Source organism: Puma concolor, chromosome D2 (assembly GCF_028749965.1).
Source record: "Puma concolor isolate L17-30 chromosome D2, mPumCon1.1.hap2, whole genome shotgun sequence".
NCBI classification, from domain to species: Eukaryota; Metazoa; Chordata; class Mammalia; order Carnivora; family Felidae; genus Puma; species Puma concolor.
This window is the reverse complement of record NC_141677.1, coordinates 57,190,390-57,211,595: the sequence shown is the minus strand read 5'-3', so window position 1 is coordinate 57,211,595 and position 21,206 is coordinate 57,190,390. Positions and strand designations below refer to the sequence as shown.

General features: G+C 52.8%; 1 protein-coding gene across 2 annotated transcripts in view; it reads left to right on the top strand.

Annotated features, from left to right (window-relative positions):
• SLIT1 (slit guidance ligand 1) overlaps positions 1–21,206 on the top strand; it is a 184,356-nt gene that overhangs the window by 142,009 nt on the left and 21,141 nt on the right. For both annotated transcript variants that reach the window (XM_086680526.1, XM_086680525.1), the window contains exons 14-25: positions 463–626; positions 1,355–1,378; positions 1,506–1,650; positions 2,267–2,341; positions 2,515–2,658; positions 5,439–5,582; positions 5,845–6,011; positions 8,849–8,981; positions 11,107–11,175; positions 13,631–13,702; positions 16,151–16,222; positions 17,097–17,168. In XM_086680526.1, the coding sequence (XP_086536652.1) occupies positions 463–626; positions 1,355–1,378; positions 1,506–1,650; positions 2,267–2,341; positions 2,515–2,658; positions 5,439–5,582; positions 5,845–6,011; positions 8,849–8,981; positions 11,107–11,175; positions 13,631–13,702; positions 16,151–16,222; positions 17,097–17,168 (1,281 nt within the window). The remainder of the gene's footprint in view (positions 1–462; positions 627–1,354; positions 1,379–1,505; positions 1,651–2,266; positions 2,342–2,514; positions 2,659–5,438; positions 5,583–5,844; positions 6,012–8,848; positions 8,982–11,106; positions 11,176–13,630; positions 13,703–16,150; positions 16,223–17,096; positions 17,169–21,206) is intronic.

The window sequence follows — 21,206 nt, the reverse complement described above, 5'->3', positions numbered from 1 at the left end:
AGCTGCTGTCGTCCAAGGCCACGTGGAAGGGACCACCCACATCAAAGACTTCTGGGCACTGACAGTCCTGGGTTCAAGTACCTGCTGTGTCCCCTCACCCATGGAATGATGGGGTGATCTGGCCAGTCTCAAGGTCACTCTTGCCTCCACTGGTGTCTGTGAAATGTCCCAGGGTGGGTACAGGTAGGTAGATGGACAGGGGACAGAGTGAGGCTTGAAGTGGGGAGTGTAGCAGGGACAGCTGGACACCCAGAGCCTGCAGAGATCCTTCCCTGCTGCGATGCCCTGGCAAGACTTCTCCAGCTGATGGGTGTGCCCGGGGGGTGGCCCCAGGTGGTGCATCTCCCCCGGGGCCCAGGCCTGGGCTTGGAGCCACCCAGAGGCAGTGAGGCCCTGTCCAGGCAGAGGTCAGTGCAAGTTTGCAACCCTGTCTCTGATCCCCACTCTGCCCCCTTTGGACAGGCACCTGGCACAGAACCCTTTCATCTGCGACTGTAACCTCAAGGGGCTGGCAGACTTCCTGCGCACCAACCCCATTGAGACGAGCGGGGCCCGCTGTGCCAGCCCCCGGCGCCTCGCCAACAAGCGCATCGGGCAGATCAAGAGCAAGAAGTTCCGGTGCTCAGGTAGCTGCCTGCTTGCCCACCTGTCTGTCCGTCCACCTGCCTGCCTGTCTTCTATCTGCTCAGGGACCTGGTGGTGTTTTCTGGATGGCTCCAACAGGGGCGTCCTAGGCCACCGGAGACCCTCTCAGAGGGGGTAGTTCCGAGACCATAGACTTGGATCTGAACGGTTGGTCAGCCCCACCCCTCACTTAACTGGGGCTCAGGGAAAGGTAGGCCTGGCTGAAGGTCCCTGAGGGAGGACTCCCGCACAAGGACCCAGGTTCCTCTGCTCCCAGGTCAGTTTGCTTTCATGCTACTGCTTTTCACACTCGAGAAGCCTGGGAGCTCTCCTCAGGGAGAGAGCTGCCTCCTCCAGGCTCTGGGGCAGCAGAAACTGGCTGGGGACAGTGTGAGTCAGCTTCTGAGCCTGGATCCTGGTCAGGAACCGGGTGCCTCTCTGCCCCATCCCCGTCTTGTACCATTGCATATGAGCGTTGCCATGGTTTGGGTGCTCCCCGAGAGGTTCATTTGGGGGTGGTACCACCCCAGCATCAACCTGGCCAAGGAACATCTGTGCTCTGTGGCAAGGCCTTCTCCGCACGGGGACTGGGCGGGTGGGCTCTAGGGCCCTGATTTGGGACCCCAGTGTTGTTCCCGGGGTGCCTGCACCTGGGCAGTGGGACTGGGGCCTGGGCTCTTGCACATCCTGGAAGATTCCAGCTTGATGGTGTTTCTGCTTCTCTCCCCAGCCAAAGAGCAGTATTTCATTCCAGGTAGGAGAGTCCGGGGAACTAGGGGGTTGGGGCGGTGGCAGCTGGTGGGCAGGGGCAGCAGGCTGAGGGGGCTAGGGAGACCCTGCCCTGGGGCCCTCAGCCTCCCGCCCCTGCCCTCTCACCGTAGGCACGGAGGATTACCAGCTGAACAGCGAGTGCAACAGTGACGTGGTCTGTCCCCACAAGTGCCGCTGTGAGGCCAGCCTGGTGGAGTGCTCCAGCCTGAAGCTCACCAAGATCCCTGAGCGCATCCCCCAGTCCACGGCCGAGCTGTGAGGGCCCCCAGCCCCTGCACATCCTCACCGGTCCCCAGTCCTCCTAGCCCTCCTCGATCCACACTGGGCTTTCCCCCGGTCTGGCTCTGTTTGGGACCGCTGGAGACTCCAGCATGGCAGCGGCTGGCTTTAGCAGGAAGCACCTCCCCACCCCTGAAGCCCCTCTGCTTCTGACTCACCGCCTCCAGACCCTTCCAACAATCTCTGGCGTGCAGGGAAGGTTGTCAGCCTGAGCCGGGGTGGCTTTTCTCAACCAGGCTTTTGCCTTCTTCTGGGAGATATGATTCCATTAGATCAAGTTGGATCTTAGGCCATACTCTATTTTTTTTCTTTAAAAACATAAATTTGTGCACATGCCTATGTGCACGAATAGCTACACATATCTGTCCTTCATGTATGTAAGTTTTCATGGCATTTTTAGTGTTAAAAGTACCCCACTCACCGCCCCTCCCAGCACCATCATCCACCCTTCCTTTGATAAGCGATCAGTTTGCCTTGCCAGATAAATTCTTCGGGGAGCCCCTTTGTTTGAGTCCCAAATATTCTCAATTTGGAAGATATTCTAATGTCTGTCATTTATGAATGTGTAAGTTCTCTTCATTGCCTCTTACAGACGATTAAACAACAATGAGATTTCCATCCTGGAAGCCACTGGGATATTTAAAAAACTCACTCATCTGAAGAAGATGTGAGTTACCCATTGGCGGGGAGGTTGTGGCCAGGACTCTAGCTGGGGAGGGAGAAGGAAAATATTGTGTGTGGGGAGAGTTTCATGGGGGCAGAGCTCCCCTGCAGGGGGCGGGTGCAGGAAGGTGGGGGAGGGTCTGCAACTCCATAATCTTTCTGCCGCCCTCCGTCCAGCAATCTGAGCAACAACAAGGTGTCCGAAATCGAAGATGGGGCCTTCGAGGGTGCGGGCTCTGTGAGCGAGCTGCACCTGACCGCCAACCAGCTGGAGTCCATCCGGAGCGGCATGTTCCGAGGCCTGGACGGCTTGAGGACGCTGTGAGTGTGCGGGCCAGGGAGCAGGGCCAGGCTGCAACGGGCAAAAGCAAGCTAGCGTGTCGGTGTCTGCATCAGGAGAGAGGATGGGAGGCACCCCTCCCGACCCCGGCTGGCGGGAGGAGAGGGGCAGCTGAGGGTGTATGAGGTCTACAGCCAGGGTCTGCAGGCAGCAAATAATCAGATGTTGGTAACCGTGGTGAGGCCTTTCTTGTTCCCTGGGGTGTGGGGTCGATGCTTGGTGAAGGGGTGGGTGGGGGTGAGCCCTTTTGGAGGTTCCCCCTCACTGCCCTCTCATCAGCCTGCAAGAGCACCGCACGTGTGTTTAGTTCAGGAGTGGCAGGAGGGCTGGGTGGCCCCAAGGCGGGGACATTGCTGAGGTGACTCAGCCAGTGCGGAAGGGGGAGGAGGGATGGCCCATTATCTCTGGGATTCTGGGATCCCACGAACCAGAGCCCAGCCAGAGCTAACCAGACTTTGGGACTCAGTAGATCCTGGGGTCACCCGCACCCCCCCCCACAAGTGCTGTAGAGCCCCCCCCCCCCCCACACACGGGCGGCACTAGCTCTTCACGTGACCACATAGACCTTTCAAGGGCGCAATAGACCGTGCCATCCAGTTGGACTTCCTACAGTGGCAGAAATGTCCCACGTCTACACTGTCTAGTCAGTAGCCACGTGTGGCTGTTGACATGGGGCCAGCGCTGTTGAGGCACGACATTTTGAATTTCATTTCATTTTAATTATTTTGAATCTGAATAGCCAAGGGCCACTATGGGGAGGGGGGGAGGCATAGCTCTAGACGCCGCCCTGCTGGGTTTCAATCCCAGACCAGCTGTAGGGCTATCCATCCGTTTTCAGAGCGCACATCATGGAATTTGTGTAAAGGAAATGAATATATGAGGGGTTCCCTGTGGGTTTGGGGTTTGTTGTTGTTGTTGTTTGGTTGGTTTGGTTTACAGAAAGGGGATGCCCTTTGTGCTGTGTTTTGCCACCGGCTTCTTTCACACGTGGATCTAGTGGGACTGTTTTCCCAGGCTGTTCACATGGGGCTGCCTCATTCTTCTCTATACTTGCCGGGTAGTCCTTGAATGAAGGTGTCGTGGGCTAGTCAGCCAGTCACGTGGGTTCTTTCTGAGGAAGGTGTGGATGGGGCTGGAGGAGAGAGGAAGGGCTGGTCTGGGGCAGAGCCGGTAAGAGCCCATGAGTGACAGCGCAGGCACAGGAAGAGGAGTGCCATAACCCCTCCAGCCCACACAAACGCTGTTAATTGTCCATATCAACTACTTTCCAGTCTTCTGTATCCACACATGTTCTTGCACATATGCACACACACACACCCATACACCTGGGTGCTTCCATGTAGGTATTTCTGAACGGAGTCCTAGAATCCATTTTATTTAGTAACCTGCTTTGTCTTAAACACAACGTGAGCACATTTACATACCATTAAAATTTCTTTTACAACATCATTTTGAAGGACTATGCATTACATAACTACTGGAAATTCCGGCTATTTATTTTTTAATGTTTGTTTTTTTGAGAGAGAGAGAGAGACCGTGTACGTGTTTGCACGCGTGCACATGAGCGGGGGAGGGGCAGAGAGAGAGGGAGAGAGAGAATCATCCCAAGTAGGTTCCACTGCCCTCAGCGCAGAGCCTGATGCGGAGCTCGAATCCACAAACCGTAAGATCATGATCTGTGCTGAAATCAAGAGTCGGATGCTTAACTGAGCGGCCCAGGCACCCCAGAAATTCAAGCTATTTTAATTTTTTATTATGAGTAATGTGATTAATATCTTTATCATGAAATTCTGTGTGCATCCAGGATTATTCCCTATTGATAAATTCCTAAAAGAAGCCTTGCAGGATGAAAGCATGAGGCCCGTTTAGGGCCTTTGCTGCCTGCCTCTCACTTCCAGGAAGGCCCCACACCATTCTCCTGCCGGCCCAAGTGTGAAAATGCCCATTCACCCATACTGACCCTCTATTACTATATTTACTATACTATATTATATACTATACTATTACTATATTTATATATTACTATATTACTATATTTATATATTACTATATTTTTAGTTATTTTGCAGTTTGTCAGGCAAAGATTCAATATTGCTTACATGTACTTGATTACTAGTAAGTTTAAACATTTTTTTTTTTATCGGTGTTCATAAACCATTGTAATTTCCTAGTGAATCGCCTATTCTGTGTCCAGCTTGGTTTTGTTTTTAGTTGGGGAGGGGAATTGAGCCAGGTTTTGGAGGGTGAACACAGACTTAAGCAGATAAAAATGAGGGAAGGGGTCATTCTAGAAGGACACCACAGCCAGGGAAGGGCATGGAGAGGCAGGCCCCTATGCATGCCCGCAGGACAGAGGAGTCAAGGGTATGTCCCTCTCCAGGAAGGCGGCCGGTGCTGGTCTGGGGTTGGCTCCCGCGGGTCACGGTAAAGAGTGTAAACATTATTCCGTGGGCAGTTTGGGAGCCACTGGGGCTTCGGCCTGGAGAGGAACACGACTGGGTTTAGGTTTTGGGTCAGTGTCCCCGGCGTTGGTGCAGAGCATGGCCTGGGGGCGGGAGGAGGCCCTGGGCACCCAGGGAGTGTAGGCGGAGGTCAGGCCGTTTGGGCGCTGTGCAAGCAGGGTGGCTGGGAGAGCATCCTGAGGGGGAGCGTGGGGAGGGGAGGGCCCCGGGAGAAGAATCTGTGGGAGGCCCCCGTGGGCAAGGCGCAGGCTGGTGGGTGGCTGCGGGCACAGCACGGGCTCCCCCCTCTCACCCCCCAGGATGCTGAGGAACAACCGCATCAGCTGCATCCACAACGACAGCTTCACGGGCCTGCGCAACGTCCGCCTGCTCTCGCTCTACGACAACCAGATCGCCACCATCTCCCCTGGGGCCTTCGACACCCTGCAGGCCCTCTCCACGCTGTAAGTCTGGCTCCGGCATCTGAGCCCCAGCGCCCGTCCGCCCACCCTCCCAAGGGCGGCTACTTGAAAGGACTCACTGGGGGTGTCGGGCCCTGGTGGTCTGTGGGGTCCCACTACGTCAGAATGCCACGTCTTGGTAACTGCCGGTCATCTGGGAAAAAGCGTGGGTGGCCGCCTGGCCAGTCTGTGGTGGGGCGACAGGGCATTGCAGGGAAACCCAGCCCGGAGGGTGTGTTGCTGGTCACACGGCTGCCTCTTCCAGAAACCTTCTGGCCAACCCTTTCAACTGCAACTGTCAGCTGGCCTGGCTGGGGGACTGGCTGCGGAGGAGGAAGATTGTGACAGGGAACCCGCGGTGCCAGAACCCAGACTTCCTGCGGCAGATCCCCCTGCAGGACGTGGCCTTCCCTGACTTCAGGTGTGAGGAAGGTAAGTCGTGGGGCCCTGAGCGGGAGGGGAGAGGCAGGCAGGCCAGCCCTGAAGAGTTTCCCGTGGGGAGGGGTGGCCCTGGGCCTGGGGTGGGGCGGGGAGCAGGGAGACCCAGTCTTAGTCCTGCGCCTACCGCTGCCTGGGGGTGTTTTCCCATGATTTTAAGAGCAACAGTTATTGTTTAAAAAGTTATTGTTTAAAAAATGGAAAGAATAGGTAAAAGGAGGAGATAAACGTTACCTATTATTCTATCACTCAGAGAAAATCACAGTTAACGTTTCAGTGTATTTTTAAAAATGTTTCTTTATTTATTTTGAGAGAGAGAGCACGTAGGGGAGAAGCAGAGAGAGGAGGAGAGAGAGAATCTCATGCAGGCTCCACACTGATAGCTCAGAGCCTGACGAGGGGCTCGAACTCCCAACTGCGAGATTGTGACCTGAGCCACAATCAAGAGTGGGATGCTTAACCGACTGAGCCACCCAGGCGCCCCTACATCTTAGTACTTTTCTTAATGTAAATGTGCCTGATCCACTGATCTGCCTCCTGGCGGTTCCTCAGTGCCCCAGACTTGTGGGCTCAGCCTGTCCATGATGTGCAGTGGGACCTTCCCGGGCCCCCCATCCTCCACCTGGGAAACCTGGTCACCTCTCACCCTGATGTCCTGTTTCCTCTGGATTCCCCATCTCTTTCCTGAGGCCCTCCCTTCTAGCCCTGCCCGTGCAGAGTGTAGTAGCCCCATCCCGTGACTTTCCGACAGAGCTCCACGCAGGCAAGGCAGCTGCCGGAGGCAGATTTGTACCCAGGGTAACAGAGCAAGGTTGCAGCTCAGCCCGGCGGTCCCTGATCTTGAGCCTGGTCACCGGGAGTTTCCTGTGGGGAGTTCCAGCCCCCCCCCCCCGCCCCCACTTGGCCTCCTCCGCCCCGCTCTCAGCCTGCTTCCAGGGGGCAGTTCGGCTCTCAGACTGGCCCATCCAGGCCGCGCAAGGAGCTTCAACTTTCACACCAAGAGAGAAGGTCAGGGTATTTCTCTAAACAAAGTCAATGGGTTTCCTAGAGCAATTTTACTTGCTATTTTAAAAAATTCCATACGACTCACGTATATATTTGTATATCATTTTATATAGTAATAACTTCCTAGTCTTTTAAAAAAAATGTTTTTTTTAAATTTAATTTTATCTTCAATTCCAATATTGTTAACATACAGTATTATTTTAGCTTCAGGCGTACAATATAGTGATTCAACAATTCCATCCATCACCCGGGCTTATCACGACAAGTGAAAGCCCATTACCTATTTTATCCGTCCCCCACCCAAAAATTCTGTTCCTTTTTCTTTTTTCTTAAAGTTTATTTATTTATTTTGAGAGAGAGAGAGAGAGAGAGTGGGAAGGAGGGGCCAGAGAGAGAAGGAGAGAGAGAGAATCCCAAGCAGACTCCACACTGTTAGCACAGAGCCTGACACAGGGCTCAGTCTCACGAACGCTGAGATCATGACCTGAGCCGAGAGCAAGAGTCAGACGCTTAACCCACCGAGTGACCCAGACGCCCCAAATTCTGTTTCTTTTTAAACCCGACTATATATTTTGGGCCTTTCCTTCTGCCATTAATTATCTTTTGAAAACATTATTTTCTTTTCAAGAAACAATTTCTTTTTACTTTTCTTATCACAAAGTGAAGCATTACCATTTGCTTAAAAAAACAACACACAATCCAGAAGACTAAAAAGATCACCAGTGTTGGCCTGTTCCAACTTCCCGGACCTGGAATGACTCCTGGTCAGTGTTCCGCCGGGTGACCTTCCAGAGCTCTGCTGTCATGTCCGTGCATCCTGGCAGGCGACTCTGTGCACGTGCGAGGCTCCCCCCGCCCCCCTCAGAGGGGCTCCCTGGAGGGGAAGGGACAGGAGCACTTTTGAGATGTTGCTGCAGTAGACTGAAGTGGTGGAGAGCAGCTGGCTTAGATTCCAGGCCCCTGCCCCTCTTCCAGGCTGGGGGACCTTGGGCCCCTTACTTAGCCACTCTGCCCTTAGTTTTCTCATCTCTGCGATGGGCTGATAGCACATCCACCGGAGAGATGTTTCGAGGATTCAGGGAGTTCACGACGCCTGCACACAGCTGCCCTCCGTAACTGATAGTCTCTGTCACCTGCTTCCTAGTGCCCTCAGCGGCTCCTACCGTGGTGTCCTTATTGTTCCGCCTGCACCCAGTCAGAAGGGAGGAATATTTACTGGGTAGATAAGTGAATAAATGAAGGAGGTGTGATAGAAGGTGCTCAGAGTCTGTGTCGGCCAGATGCGGGTACGGACACTGCGCTCTGACCAGCCTTCTGAGCCGAACAAGTTATGTAACCTCTCCAGCTCTCAGTAAAGTATAAGACCATTCATAGGTTCGTTTAGCTGATCTATTTTGAGGACTCCTGTGTGCCAGCCCCTGCTCTAGGTGCTGGGCTCCTTCTGTGAGCAAAAAAGCAGAGACCAGTCTCTGTCCCCGTGGTGCTGGCATCCTTTCTGCATCGTTAAAGAGATCCTGTTCGACATATTGTCTGGCACTTAGTAGGTGCTCAAGAAATGGTATGGTTGCCATCCTCCTGCTGTGCTGAGGTCCACCTTGGACCTGAGGCAGAAGAAATTGACCCAAGACCCATCTTAACCTCGAAATGGTCCAAGGGGCTTCGTTCCTAGTGAGGAAGGCATGCAGCCAAGAGGGGACTTACCAGTGCCTGGGGTAGTGTCAGAGAGGGGCTTCTGTTCTGAGATACCCCAGAGCACGGCCCCAGGTATAAGAGGCCCTAAGAAGGCCTGTCCCCTCACTGACGTGGCTTCGCGCCTTCCTCCCCAGGCCAGGAGGAGGGGGGCTGCCTGCCCCGCCCCCAGTGCCCCCAGGAATGTGCCTGCCTGGACACGGTGGTCCGATGCAGCAACAAGCACCTCCAGGTCCTGCCGAAAGGCATCCCCAAGAATGTCACGGAACTGTGAGTAGCCCCAGGCCTGACGGTGCGGGGGGACAAGGTCACCAAGAACAGCTGGTTAGGGCTTGGAGCGAGGGCGTGGCGGGAGACACTGGTTCCAGGAAGCCTTTGAGCTTCTGTCGGACCCCCCTCTGCAGTCACCTGATGGCATGAGTCTCCCACGGCGAGCGCTTGCTCGCTTTAAGCTGAGGCCTGCTTTTAAAATAAGAAGTAACCTTACGTTGGCCGCTTCACCGCAGCTTGTGAGCATCCCCTCCGTCATGAAAACTCTCACACAAGTTTGTTTTCGCTGGCCGCGCATGACGCTACCACACGAATCTACTGTGATCTATGTAACAAATGCCCCTTTGTTGGAGACTTGTTGCCAATGTTTCACTATTAAAAAAAGTCCCCGAGGTGAACATCCCTTCAGTGAGGCTGCTCGTCAAAGAGCGCTGCACTGCTAGGGCACTTGCTGCCTTTTGCATCATGGCCTTCCAGAAAAGCCGTTGTCCTCGCGCCCCAGCTGGCCGGGTGTGGAAATGGCCTTCGTGGCCACCCCCGCTGTCCATACTGGGCATCATGCGCTAAAACCTGTGCTGATTTGGATGTGGTATCTGAGCCTACGTGGGGGCATGGATGTCAGTGTGAGTGACAGACAGAGGAGAGCTGGGCTTCTTCCACTGACACCCCCAAATAAGAGGCTGTGGTCCGTCCCCGACTCGTCCTGTCCCCTGGGATTGGTCCCTCCAGGCCTCCGTAGTTGCGCTTTTCCTTCCCTGTGGGAAGTGTGTGAGCTTTTCATTTGTGTTTCTTTCATTACTGGCGAGGCAGGCTGTTTCTTTACAGGGACACCAACCACTGCAGTCCTTGTCCTGTGTCCCTCGCCCAGTTTTCTATCATCGTGTTAGTGTCCTGCTTCCTCCTTGGTGCCTCCTAGCCACCCTGAGCATAATGTGACAGGTGGAACAGCCTGGCTTCTTTGACTAAGGATGCTGAAGTTCAGAGGCTGGGAAAATCACTTGACTTCTCTAGGCCTCCGTTTTCCCAGCTCTTAAGTGGGGCCACTAGGGTGTGTTGAGAAGAGCCATTGAGAGGATCACGCGAGATGGGTGGGAAGTCACTTTGTATGACCCAGAGTGATGGGTCAGGATGAGTAAAGCCCTGATTTTGCTGCTCTCTGGATCTTTGGGGGTGGCGGTGAGCCATCCTGAGGGCTGCAGTCGGTGGGGGTCCTGGACAGGGAGCCCAACGGGGGTTTCAGCTCCTGGCCCTTGGATCCCTGCTCAGCGAGGATGTCTGGGGGGATAGGGGACCTTCACAGCATCTTGAATCCCAAGCTCCACCTTGTAGACATGGGGCACCTTAGGGAATGTTACAAGGACCTTTGGTGGGCTTGGCTTTGAGGACAACAACTTGGGCAGCAGTGTGTATAGTGGGTCCCAGAAGGGAGGCCAAGGTGGAGGAACAGATGGAGGCAGCTGAGGAGTCCAGGCGTGGGTGACAGTGTGCATTCAGGGGAGATGTGAGAGCGGAACACAGCACATGAGCAGAGACCAGTGGCAGGAGAGTCAGCAGCTGTGGGGTGCTGTTGAGTGAGTAGGAGAGTCACCTTGAGGGTCCTGAGCCTGGGTGGTTAGGATCATGGTGTGATGCTGAGGGGGTCAGGGGAACCAGTTTGGGTGTGAAAGCCCTGAGGTCAGGTTTGGGCAGGTTTGGGTCTGGGGCTCCCACGGGACCAGCCAGCAAGTGGAGGGAGGGCCTTGCTAGCTGGTGAGGGGCCTGGCAGGTGGACCTGAGGGGACTAGTGGCAGATCTGACCCGTCTGGCCAAGAAAACTGCAGGGCAGAGAGGGGAGAGAGAGGAGCCCAGCATTGAGCCCTGGGTAGCGCCCGCCAACAGGGAGGAAGCTGAGAGGGCGAGGCAGGGGCAGAAAGGAAGCCAAGGGAGGCTTTGTGTGTCAGAGCTTTTACCGAGTTCTTTGGGTGGCATCTACCCACATGCCTAAGAAACTGCATCTTTTCTCCTCCAGTTAGTGATTCTGGGCCAACTGTGTGGTCTGCATGTAGGAGAGGAGAGGAACTAGAAGGCCCTGGCTGCAGGGGAGGCTCCCCTAGCACCGCACTAACTGTTGTGTTCTGTCCTGTAGTTACTTGGATGGGAACCAGTTCACACTGGTTCCGGGACAGCTGTCTACCTTCAAGTATCTGCAGCTTGTGTGAGTATTCGGACCTCTGGAGGATCCCAAGCCTGCCTTAGAGGATGGCGGGGGCGGGGGGGGGGGGGGGACGCACTGGTATCTAACCCTCTGGCTCCAGCTTTTCTGGAATTCCCTACCACTCGGCTTCCAGCTCATCTGGTTTTTATTTTGCCCCTTCCCTCCCTGAATGTCAGTGCGTAGAACTGTGTTGCCACCTAGTGGCCATGCTTGGGAATGGCATGGTTCCTGGCTCCCTTGAGTTGGACCCTGTCCACTTCTCCCTAGCTTGTCACCCCAAGCCTCCATCTGGGCTGAGAATTATTGTTAATGAGGGTCATCCTGGCAAAGGAAGGGGGCCAGAGCAGAAGTAGAGGCTGATGGAAAACGCAGTCCATCCTTGGCCCCTAAACCAAACATGAAATACGACAGCTACAAATACACATCAGTGACTAAGTTTTTCTTCAGGCTAACATCTCTTTTTCTGTTATTTACACCTTTGAGCCTTTCCACTCCATGAAAATATATGAACTAAGCCTCAGAATAAACTTCATTTCTTCTCAGCTCTCCAACCTAATTAACACCTCTCTCCAATTGTCTTGGTGTGCTTATTGGCTAGATTCTCCCAGAAAGAAGTCCAGAGAACATTCCATGTTAGTTTGGCTTGGAGCAGTACTACTACTCAAAGTGTGGTCTATAGACCAATGGTCACTAGAGAACTGTTTGTAATGGGTCCACAATTAGATAAGAAACTTGCACCAGAATGTAAATCAGTGTCTTTCTTCCATCACTGAGAAGTGTCACTATGAAAAAAGCGTTCGCTAAACTGAGTTGTGTGTTTAGCGTCATAGGTGACTGCACTTTGGCACAAGGTCCTTGTTGTGGGACATTCAGTTCAGGGACTGGCTACTTTGAGTAGCACAGAATCTTGAAGCTCCGGTGGATCTGTCTTTGCTAAAGACCCAGCAGATGTGTTTTGACTGTTCCAATGGTGTGAGGGGTGGGAGGAGGGCAGTGATTTGGTGGCTGGTGACAGAGTAGCAAAGACATAGACGGCTTTTCTCTGGTCTAATTTGAGGCAGCTACACTGGTGGCTTGGATACCTTTGGGAGGAAAGGAGGGAGAGAGGGCCGATGCGGGGCCAGTCCTTGCCAATCAGAAGCAGGGACCACGCGGTGTGCCGAGAGCTCAGAGAAGAACTACAGTGTGGCCTGAGAACAATAGACCGGTCTTAAATGAAATGAGTTAGAGGAACATTTACTAAGAGGAAATGAAGTCAGGGCATGTGTGGGGGCCGGGGCAGAGGCAGAACTCACCAGTAGGCAGAGGGAACAGGGGCAAGAGAATTTCAGGAAGTGTAGCAAATCTATGCCAGGCACGTGGGAGGCAGTGAGGGAGAGGTGGGCCAGAGCCGGGAGCACCTAGCAGGTGGCTGGGATAATTTTTTAGGCAAATGAGAGCCACTGTGGGATTTGGCAGAGAAGTGACCTAGTCAGATTAGTGTCTTAGAAAGATTGAGGTGGTGCCCGCCCGTGTGGAAGATGGATAGAAATGGGGCAAATTTAGGGGAGAGATGAGATACAAGTCTGAGACAGAAGCCAGGAAAAGAGATGGCTTGAGTAAGCAGAAATGAAGGAGGAGGCTGAGAGAGAGGAGCGGGGGGGTCAGTTAGGGCAGTGTTTCTGGGTCCTTGGGGCTGTGGACTAGGTGGGTAGGGGGTAGGAAAAGTGCAAGATGTGGACTGGAGCTGGACTGTCTCTGGAGGGGAGTTCAGAGGCGAGGGCACTGTTGCACGTGGTGGGGAGTGAAGCCAGGAGCTTCCCGAGGCTCCCAGAGTGGACTAAAGGAAGAGGGTCAAGAAGGTAGGGTTGTCTGGGAAAGAAGCTTTACCAAGAGATGGAGGAGGCACGGCCAGGGAGGTGGGGGGGTGGTGGTGTGGGAAGACAGGTGTCTGAGGATGGATGGGGTTTGAAAGGAGGTTTGAGAAGAGGGGTATCAGTTGTGACGGGGGGGGGGGGGTTACTTGATCACCCTGCTTCATTTGAAAAAAGGTGGTTATTGTCCCCTTGGTAGGACGGTAGGAGAGCCACGGAAGGAGCCTGTGTGAAGTACTAGCTAGAGAGAAAGCACAGAGCCCACTAGATCTGGTAGTTCCTTGGTGGGAGCATTTCCACGGTGGAAGGGGGCATGAGCCAGTCTGTCCTTGTGGGGGGCAGGGGTGGGGTGCGGAAAGGCAATGGAAACATGTAGCCCTGAGGACGCAGCGGGAGTTCAGGGAACAGAGCAAAGGGCTGTAACTATTTGTGGACCAAGTGCCCCTCTCTACCACCACCCCAAGCCCCTGCAGCCACCTGGCTGGGGTGGGAGGCGGGGGGGGGGGGGGCATGGACAGAGTGGGAGAGGGGAGGAGCCTGTAGCAGAGAGCCGGGATTGGGTTCTTCTTTCTTCTAAGCAGTGATGCTTTTGTCTTTTCCAGGGACTTGAGTAACAACAAGATCAGTTCCTTGAGCAATTCCTCCTTCACCAACATGAGCCAGCTGACCACTCTGTGAGTCCCAGTGGTGGGGAGGTGGAGAGAGGGCACGCGCGCTGTGTCACCGAGACTTTCTCCAAGCCCCACTGGTCACTCTTCATCTACCAGGGAGTGTGCCTGGCCTCGCCAGCCAAAAAGAAAAAAAAAAACAAAACCAAATTTTTTTATTGTGAAATATAGCATACATACAGAAAAATGCAAAAAAATATGAAGTACAATTTAACAAATAACCATAAAGCTAGCACATGTGTAAATACCTAAGGCACAAAACGGAACACAGCACGCCCAAAAGTCCTTCCCCCAGCCCCTTCTTGATCATTTGTTCCCCCCTCCCCACCGTCTCCAGGAAGTCCCTCCCCTGACTTTTATGGTGATCATGTCTTTGATTTTCTTTATAGCACTGCCATCTACATATGCACTTCTACACAAATCGATTTTATTTTTGTGTAAATTGAATCATACAGGATGTGTTTTTTTTTTTTTTTGAACCTGGCTTATTTTATGTAGCATTATGTTTGCGAGGTCCACTCATGTGAAGCCGCGGTCTGGTCATTTTTACTGCTGTGTAGTATTCCTTTGTAGGAATATGTCATACCTTCCTTACCCATCTCACTATGGATGGATAGTGGGGTTGTTTCCAGTTCGGACTATTGTGAACGGTGCTTCCGAACACTTTTGTGCCCATATTCTGAGTTGTTTTAACGATCGCTTTAATTACATGCCAAGCAATCAGTTGGAAAGAATAACAAGCAGCCCGTATACTGGCCTGCAACTTACGGGGGTATCTCACTCCCCTTCTCCACACCTCATTTTACAGATAATGTGCCAAGAACCTAAGAACTTTCCCTTGGGCTCCACCGTGGTCCAACATTAGAGCCAGTACCCCCAAAAAAGGATGGGGTCGTGACCCAGCCAGACCCCCAGGAGCAGAAGGTGGGCCCGAGGCCATGAAATTCTGGTTCTAGGTTACCCACCTGCACTTACTTGCTCCAGAGTCTTCTCATCAACTGGTTCCCATTTCAAAGTCTTTGTGAGCCTGGATGTGAAGCTGCCATCAGCTAGGGAGGTCCTGCCCACCAGGGGCCGTTTGGCAATGTCTGAAGCATTTTCGGTGGTCAAAGCTAGAGCAGGGGCAGGCGAAGCCCCCAGCACCTTGTGGGCAGAGGCCAGGATTTTACCCCTACACACTGTAAAATGCCCAGGGCAGCCCCCCAACAAAGAATTGTTGGTAATGCTGGGCTGAGAAGTCCCGGTCTCAGTGGTTCCGGCAGCTGCCGGGGGAAACAGAACCCATTCCTGTGACAGGAGCACACCCCTGCTCTCATTATTATTTGAAAATAGCCCTAGTGAGGTACAGTCAGCATAAAAGAAACTGTACATGCTTGCGGCAAATAAGGATACATCCTGACTTACGTTCACGTCCTTGGAACCATCACCACGATGAACACAGAGACCCCTTCCGTCACCCCCAGAAGCCTCCTCACACCCCTTCTGCCCGGCCCCTCCCAACACCCCCGTCCCAGGGCCGCCACCATTCGGCTCTGTGGGTGAGTCCGCATCGCCTAGGGTTTTGCATGTTTGGGATCGTGCAACGATACTCCTTTTTGTTCGGCATCTTTCAACCCACACAGTTACTCCGAAATTCCCCCATGTCACCGCACGTATGGGTAGTTCCTTCCTTCTTGTCAGCGACTAGTGATGTCCCACTGTATGGCTGCACCGGAGTGTCCCTGTCCCTCCGCTGACGGACATCTGGAGCTATCACGAGTATCGCCTCCCTTGTTGTCAACCTGCCCATCTGCCCTTGGTGGATTCATTTATTTGGAAGCATTTGGGGAGAGTGGGTTAGCCTGTGGACTCTGGAAACTGAGAAGCTGAATTAAAAACCCCGCTTACTGACTTAATTACGCCACCCTGACGAAGTTCTTTCACCTTGCAGGGCCTCAGTTTCCCCATCTTTACGACGGGGGTAGTCATGGTGCCCTCGTCACCACCACAGCTTCCCAATGTTAGATTACTAGCTGGGCCTGGACCTCACCGGTCCACTCTGGAAGTGAGGCAGGTCCTGGTCCGGTGTCCACTTCACGGGGACCCTGCCTCTGGCCCTTGCTGGAGTGGCCTCCACGAGGAAGTGCACCCAGTCTCCTTACTGAGGCCTCCCTGGGAGCCGGGCACCGCGCTGAGGGCTTCACCTGGGCCATCTCCCCTTACCCGCAGAAAAACCCTATCAAGTTGTCATTGTTTTTGTCCCTGCTCTGCCGCTGAGGGAGCTGAGAGGCATAAAAGGGTTAGGGGACAGGCCCGGGTCACAGGGCTGACTAGGCCAGGAGCTCGGCCCACACCCTCTTCCACGCTCAGGCCTCCCTCATTTTGCTGCTGAGCCGCCTGCAGGGGCCTGGTCAGCAACATGGCGCCCCCCACCCCTGTCCTGCTCCCTCCCTCACCCTCCCTCTCATCCCACAGGATTCTCAGCTACAACGCCCTCCAGTGCATCCCTCCGCTGGCCTTCCAGGGGCTGCGTTCCCTGCGCCTGCTGTAAGTCTCTTCATTCTTCATTCCTCTAAAGAGACCCACCCCACAGAGGACCTGCAGCCCACCTGGTGGGTAGAAATGTCTCCATGTCTGTGGCCCCAGCAGAGCCAACAGTGTCCAAAGCTGGGAGGCCTGTCCATTTCCATTCAAGCCCCTCACGGAGGCTGAAGAGTGAACGGAAAACTCTGAGAAATGGGGGTTGCTGTCTGCCCCACTTTGTGTTTTGGGGGAGCAATGGGAGGTGGGGGCATCCAAGATAAGGTAGCCTCTCGTTTGCATGTGAGTTTCCGGTTCCAGTGGAGATTGTTGGCAAGAGATTTGTGAACCTTTCCTAAGAATTCCCACTGGGAGTTTTTGCCCTGTGATCAAAGTCCTCTGTCGCGGCTGTTATGAAGGCCTCTCAAGTATCTGCATGAATCCTCCGCCTGGGGCAGGGTGACATTCTTTATCCCCAATCTACGGCTTGCCATAGTAACTTTTTTTTTTTTTTTACCAGGAAGGACCTTCCCCCCCTACCTCCCCCCCACCCAGACTTGCTGGCGGAGTGAGGGAGGGCACAGGGTCAGGGCCTTGCGTTCCATTTGTCATGTAAACGGAAATGGTGCTTTGAGTTATTCGTGATGGCAAAAACAAGTCCCCGAGAAGGGCTGCGGCACAGGGTTATCTACTTGGATTACGAGGCGCTCCCTCGGATTACGGATTACGAGGCGCTCCCTCTCCCTTGCCGCCGGTGGCCGGCAGGGTGGGGTCTCTGAGGGGGGCACCGGCTCCCTCTAGCATTGACCTTGACCAAGACCCAAGGATAAGCATGACACACTCCGTCAGTTCTCAAGTCTCTGTCCCTGGACGAGGCACTGACAGCCTCTTCTGTCCTCAGGTCCCTGCATGGCAATGACATCTCCACCCTCCAAGAGGGCATCTTCACAGACGTGACCTCCCTGTCTCACCTGTAAGTAACCCCGGCCCAATTCTCGAGGCCTCTTTGGATGTAAAAAGAACTTGTATTCCAAGAAACATGCCCCCCCCACCATCTTCTGTAACTGTCAAAGTTTGTGGCTTTTGCCCTGAAACAAGTTTAGCTTGTGAACTTCAGATACTCCCCATCTCAGACTCTTACACACTCGGTGTTTCGTCAACACAGCAATGGAATCTGAGAACGGTTCTTCATACGCAGTAATAAAAGTGGCGATGGCCATTTATTGACCGCCTCAGCTAATTTAGTCCTCACAGCGATCCTACAGCATAGGCACAATTATTCCTATCCTACACACGGGGAAACAGGCCCAGAAAGTGTGAGAAGCTTGCCCAACGTTGCATAGGTGGTGGGGGCTGGGGTCTTCTGTCTCGAAAGCCCATGCTCTTAAGCGAGACACCACACTTGGGCCTCTCCCTTCACAGGGTGGGGGATAAGCTCTGGAAATTTACTGCCCCCAAGAAGTGGTATAATGAGATGTAGAATTGCTTCCAAAACCATGTAGCTGGCAGTACTATGTGGATTTTTAAAAAGCAGTATGCCCAGTTCCTCGCAAGGGTAAATGTGGAATTACCCTGTGACCTGGCAATTCTACTTCTAAGTGTGTACCCCAAATAGTTGAAAGCAGATTCTCAAAACAGATACGTGGGGCTCCTGGGTGGCTCAGTCGGTTAAGTGTCTGACTCTTGATTTCGGCTCAGGTCATGATGTCACAGTCATGAGACTGAGCCCATGTCTCTCTCCCTCTCCTGCTACCCCCTCCCTCATTAATGCTCTAAACAAACACACAAATAAATCTGAAAACAGATACTTGTACGGCCCATGTTCATAGCGGCATTATTCACGCAATAGGCAAAAATCAGAAAGCACTCAAGTGTCCATTGATGGATGAGTGGATAATGTGATATAGACATACAATGGGATCTTTTTTTTTTTTTAATTTTAAAGTTTATTTTGGAAGAGAGAGAACGAGCAGGATAAGGGCAGGAAGAGAGGGGGACAGAGGATCGGAAGCAGGCTCTGTGCTGACAGCAGGGAGCCTGATGCGGGGCTCAAATTCATGAACCGTGAGATCATGACCTGAGCTGGAGTCAGACACTTAACAAACTGAGCCACCCGGGCGCCCCCATACAATGGTATCTTATTCAGCCTTAAAAAGAAATGAAACTCTGTCACCTGCGACAAACATGGATGAACCTTGCAAACATGCCAAGTGAAATAACCCAGACGTTACAGGACAAACATCGTATGATTCCACCGATACGAGGCCTAGGAAAGTCAAATCAAAGCTACAGAAAGGCGAATGGTGGCTGACAGGTGCTGGGAGCAGGGGGGAAATGGGGGATTTTTGTTCAGTGGGTACAGAGTTTCTGTTTGGGGTGATGAAGAGTTTTAGAGCCAGATCGTGGTGATGGTTGCACAACATTGTGAGTGTTCATTGATGCTACTGAACTGCACACTTTTGCCATTTGGAGAAGATGGGGAAAGACTTTCTAGGAGGAGGGAACAGCATGGGCAGAGGCGAGAAGGCAAGAAAGTAAATGACATATTCAGGGATGCTGTGTTGTCCAGCATAGGACATACAGGGTTTGGTTGGGCAAGGAGTGTGGGGTCGGAAGAGACGAATCTGGAATGGAACATTGAATTCCATTGTGAAGGGCCTTTTGTGTCACGCTAAAGAGTTATTTTACAGATAGAAGGGAATTGTGGAAGAATTAAGTCGCAGAAAACTCCTGGAAAGCTGTGGTGACATGTGGAGGCTGGCTGCATGGGATGAGGCAGGAGGGAGCCTGGCTGGAGATGGTGGGTCAAGACAAAGGCCAGGCCGGGGCTGTGTGGATCACTGCTCTCGGTGACTCCTGGTCAACAGGGCCGTGTTTCCATCTGCGTTTGGTAGTTAGTGGTGGTGAGCTCAGATTTTGCGGATGTTTGGAACTCTGGGGACCTAAATTAGAGACACTTCTCTCCAGAGGGCATTTGTGCTTGTCTTCACAGGCACCAGGGTCTGCCCTGCTCTGGGCCCACGCACCGCCTTTCCTCACCCCCCCCCCCCCACTATGACAAGGGCCTGCTTTAGCTGCCCACGCCCCCAACACCACTTGCCAGGCAAGGCCTCTTCAAGCATCTGGTCAACCTTTCTTGCCTTTGGATTCCCCCTTCACGTATCTCCTGTACTTGGGACTTAAGTGTGCAGTTGACTACCCGTCCTTCTTCCTGATGAAAACTGAACAACATCCAAGTCCATTCCGATTTTGACTCTAGCTCAAAATCTAGAGGCCTCGTTTTTCAAGGGGGAGGTGGGAACAAACAGCATGTTTTCTACAAACAAAAAACCAGAGCTGCCAAACAACTGTTGAACCAGACGCATCTATAAATTCAGACTTTCTTTAGGAGAACAGTGACATCAAGCCAAAAAACCAGATCCAATCTGGAAGAAATAAAGCAGGAGGTAGAGATCCATTAAGCAGCAATTGTAGAACAGGGCGTCGGCATTGCGGATTAGATGTGTTTGTTCACTGCATCCAAGCCCCTCTCTCTACAGGGCAGCATCTGCGCGAAAGAAAGCTTCCAGTGAAGCAGCGTCACGAATAAGGTCTGCCCTTCATACCCAGGGTCTCAAATGGAACTAGGCAGCAGCCTGGGACTCGTGCGTGTGCTTGTGTTCAGGTGTGGGTGCACGCGCAGTACTGAGGACACGTGTACATGTGCACACACGTGTCCGCCATCTGCCCCGCACGGGAGAGCCGTAGCTGTTCCATAAGGATTTCTCGAGCACTTGTAAGGAGTCAGGGAGTGGTACCAGGACGGCGCAGGCTCACCGCATTCCGCTTGGCTTCACAAGGGCCGTGTGCAATCTGAAGCAGGGGGAGGCACCCACGGCTCTGTAACAAGTCAGGGGTTGCCCAAGAGTTAGCATCCAGAGTCCCTGGCTCCTGGAGTGCCCTCTGTTCCTCCTGTGACTCTTGCCCGGGCCTCTCCTCTTCACTAGCAGTATGTGGGAGGCGGGGTGAGCAGGTGCAGTGGAGGCTGAGGTCCACCACATTCAGTCTCCTTGAACTTCAGGAATCAGGACGCGTGGCGTTAGGTTCTTTGTTCTGCCATCGACTTGCAGTGGGATCCCAGACAATTCATTCTTCTCTTTGGGCCTCTTTCTTGCCTGTACCAAGGTTATTTCTAAGGTCCACTGTGGTCCATATGCCATAGTGATTGTAAGCGTCCACACTGCCCTGGGTTCGCTCTGCTGTGGTTTACTTTTATATTTACTTTGCAGTTAGTTCAATTTTCATCCATTTGTCCGCCCATCCATCCATCCATCCATCCATCCATCCATCCGTCTCTTCATCAACAAATATTCACTGTGTGCCAGATCCCGTGCCAAGGTTCTCCAACATCTTTCGTCATTTCTATAATCTGGCATTTTGTTGCCTCTGATTTACTGCGTGCTGGGAAGCTAGATCCCGAATTCACTAAGAATGCTGTGTGAAAAAGTAAATATGGTGGGGCACCCGGGTGGCTCAGACAGTTAAGTGTCCAACTCTTGATTTCAGCTCTGATTATGATCTCACAGTTCATGTGATTGAGCCCCCTGTCAGGCTCTGCACTGACAGCTCAGAACCTGCTTGGGATTCTTTCTGTCTCTCTCTTTCTCTCTCTCTCTCTCTCTCTCTCTCTCAGCCCCTCCTCTGTTTGAGTACCTAAGTGTGCCCTCTTTCTCTCAACATAAAATAAATAACTTTAAAAAGTAAATATGGAATGATTAAGTAGATCATACTATGCCCACAGGACAGAATAGCAAGTAGTTAATTGTAATTACGGCATCACAATTTACTATTTGATGACACCACAGGATAAAGAAGACTGTATACTCTGATTTCACTGAGGTACACGTGTGAACACAAGAACTGGAAGGAAATCCACAAAAATTAAACTGGTTACATTTCTGGGATGATGGGGGAACTCTTTTCTTTTTGCATTTCCTTTGCTTTCACAGTGGGCTTTGTGCATTCTGCATGG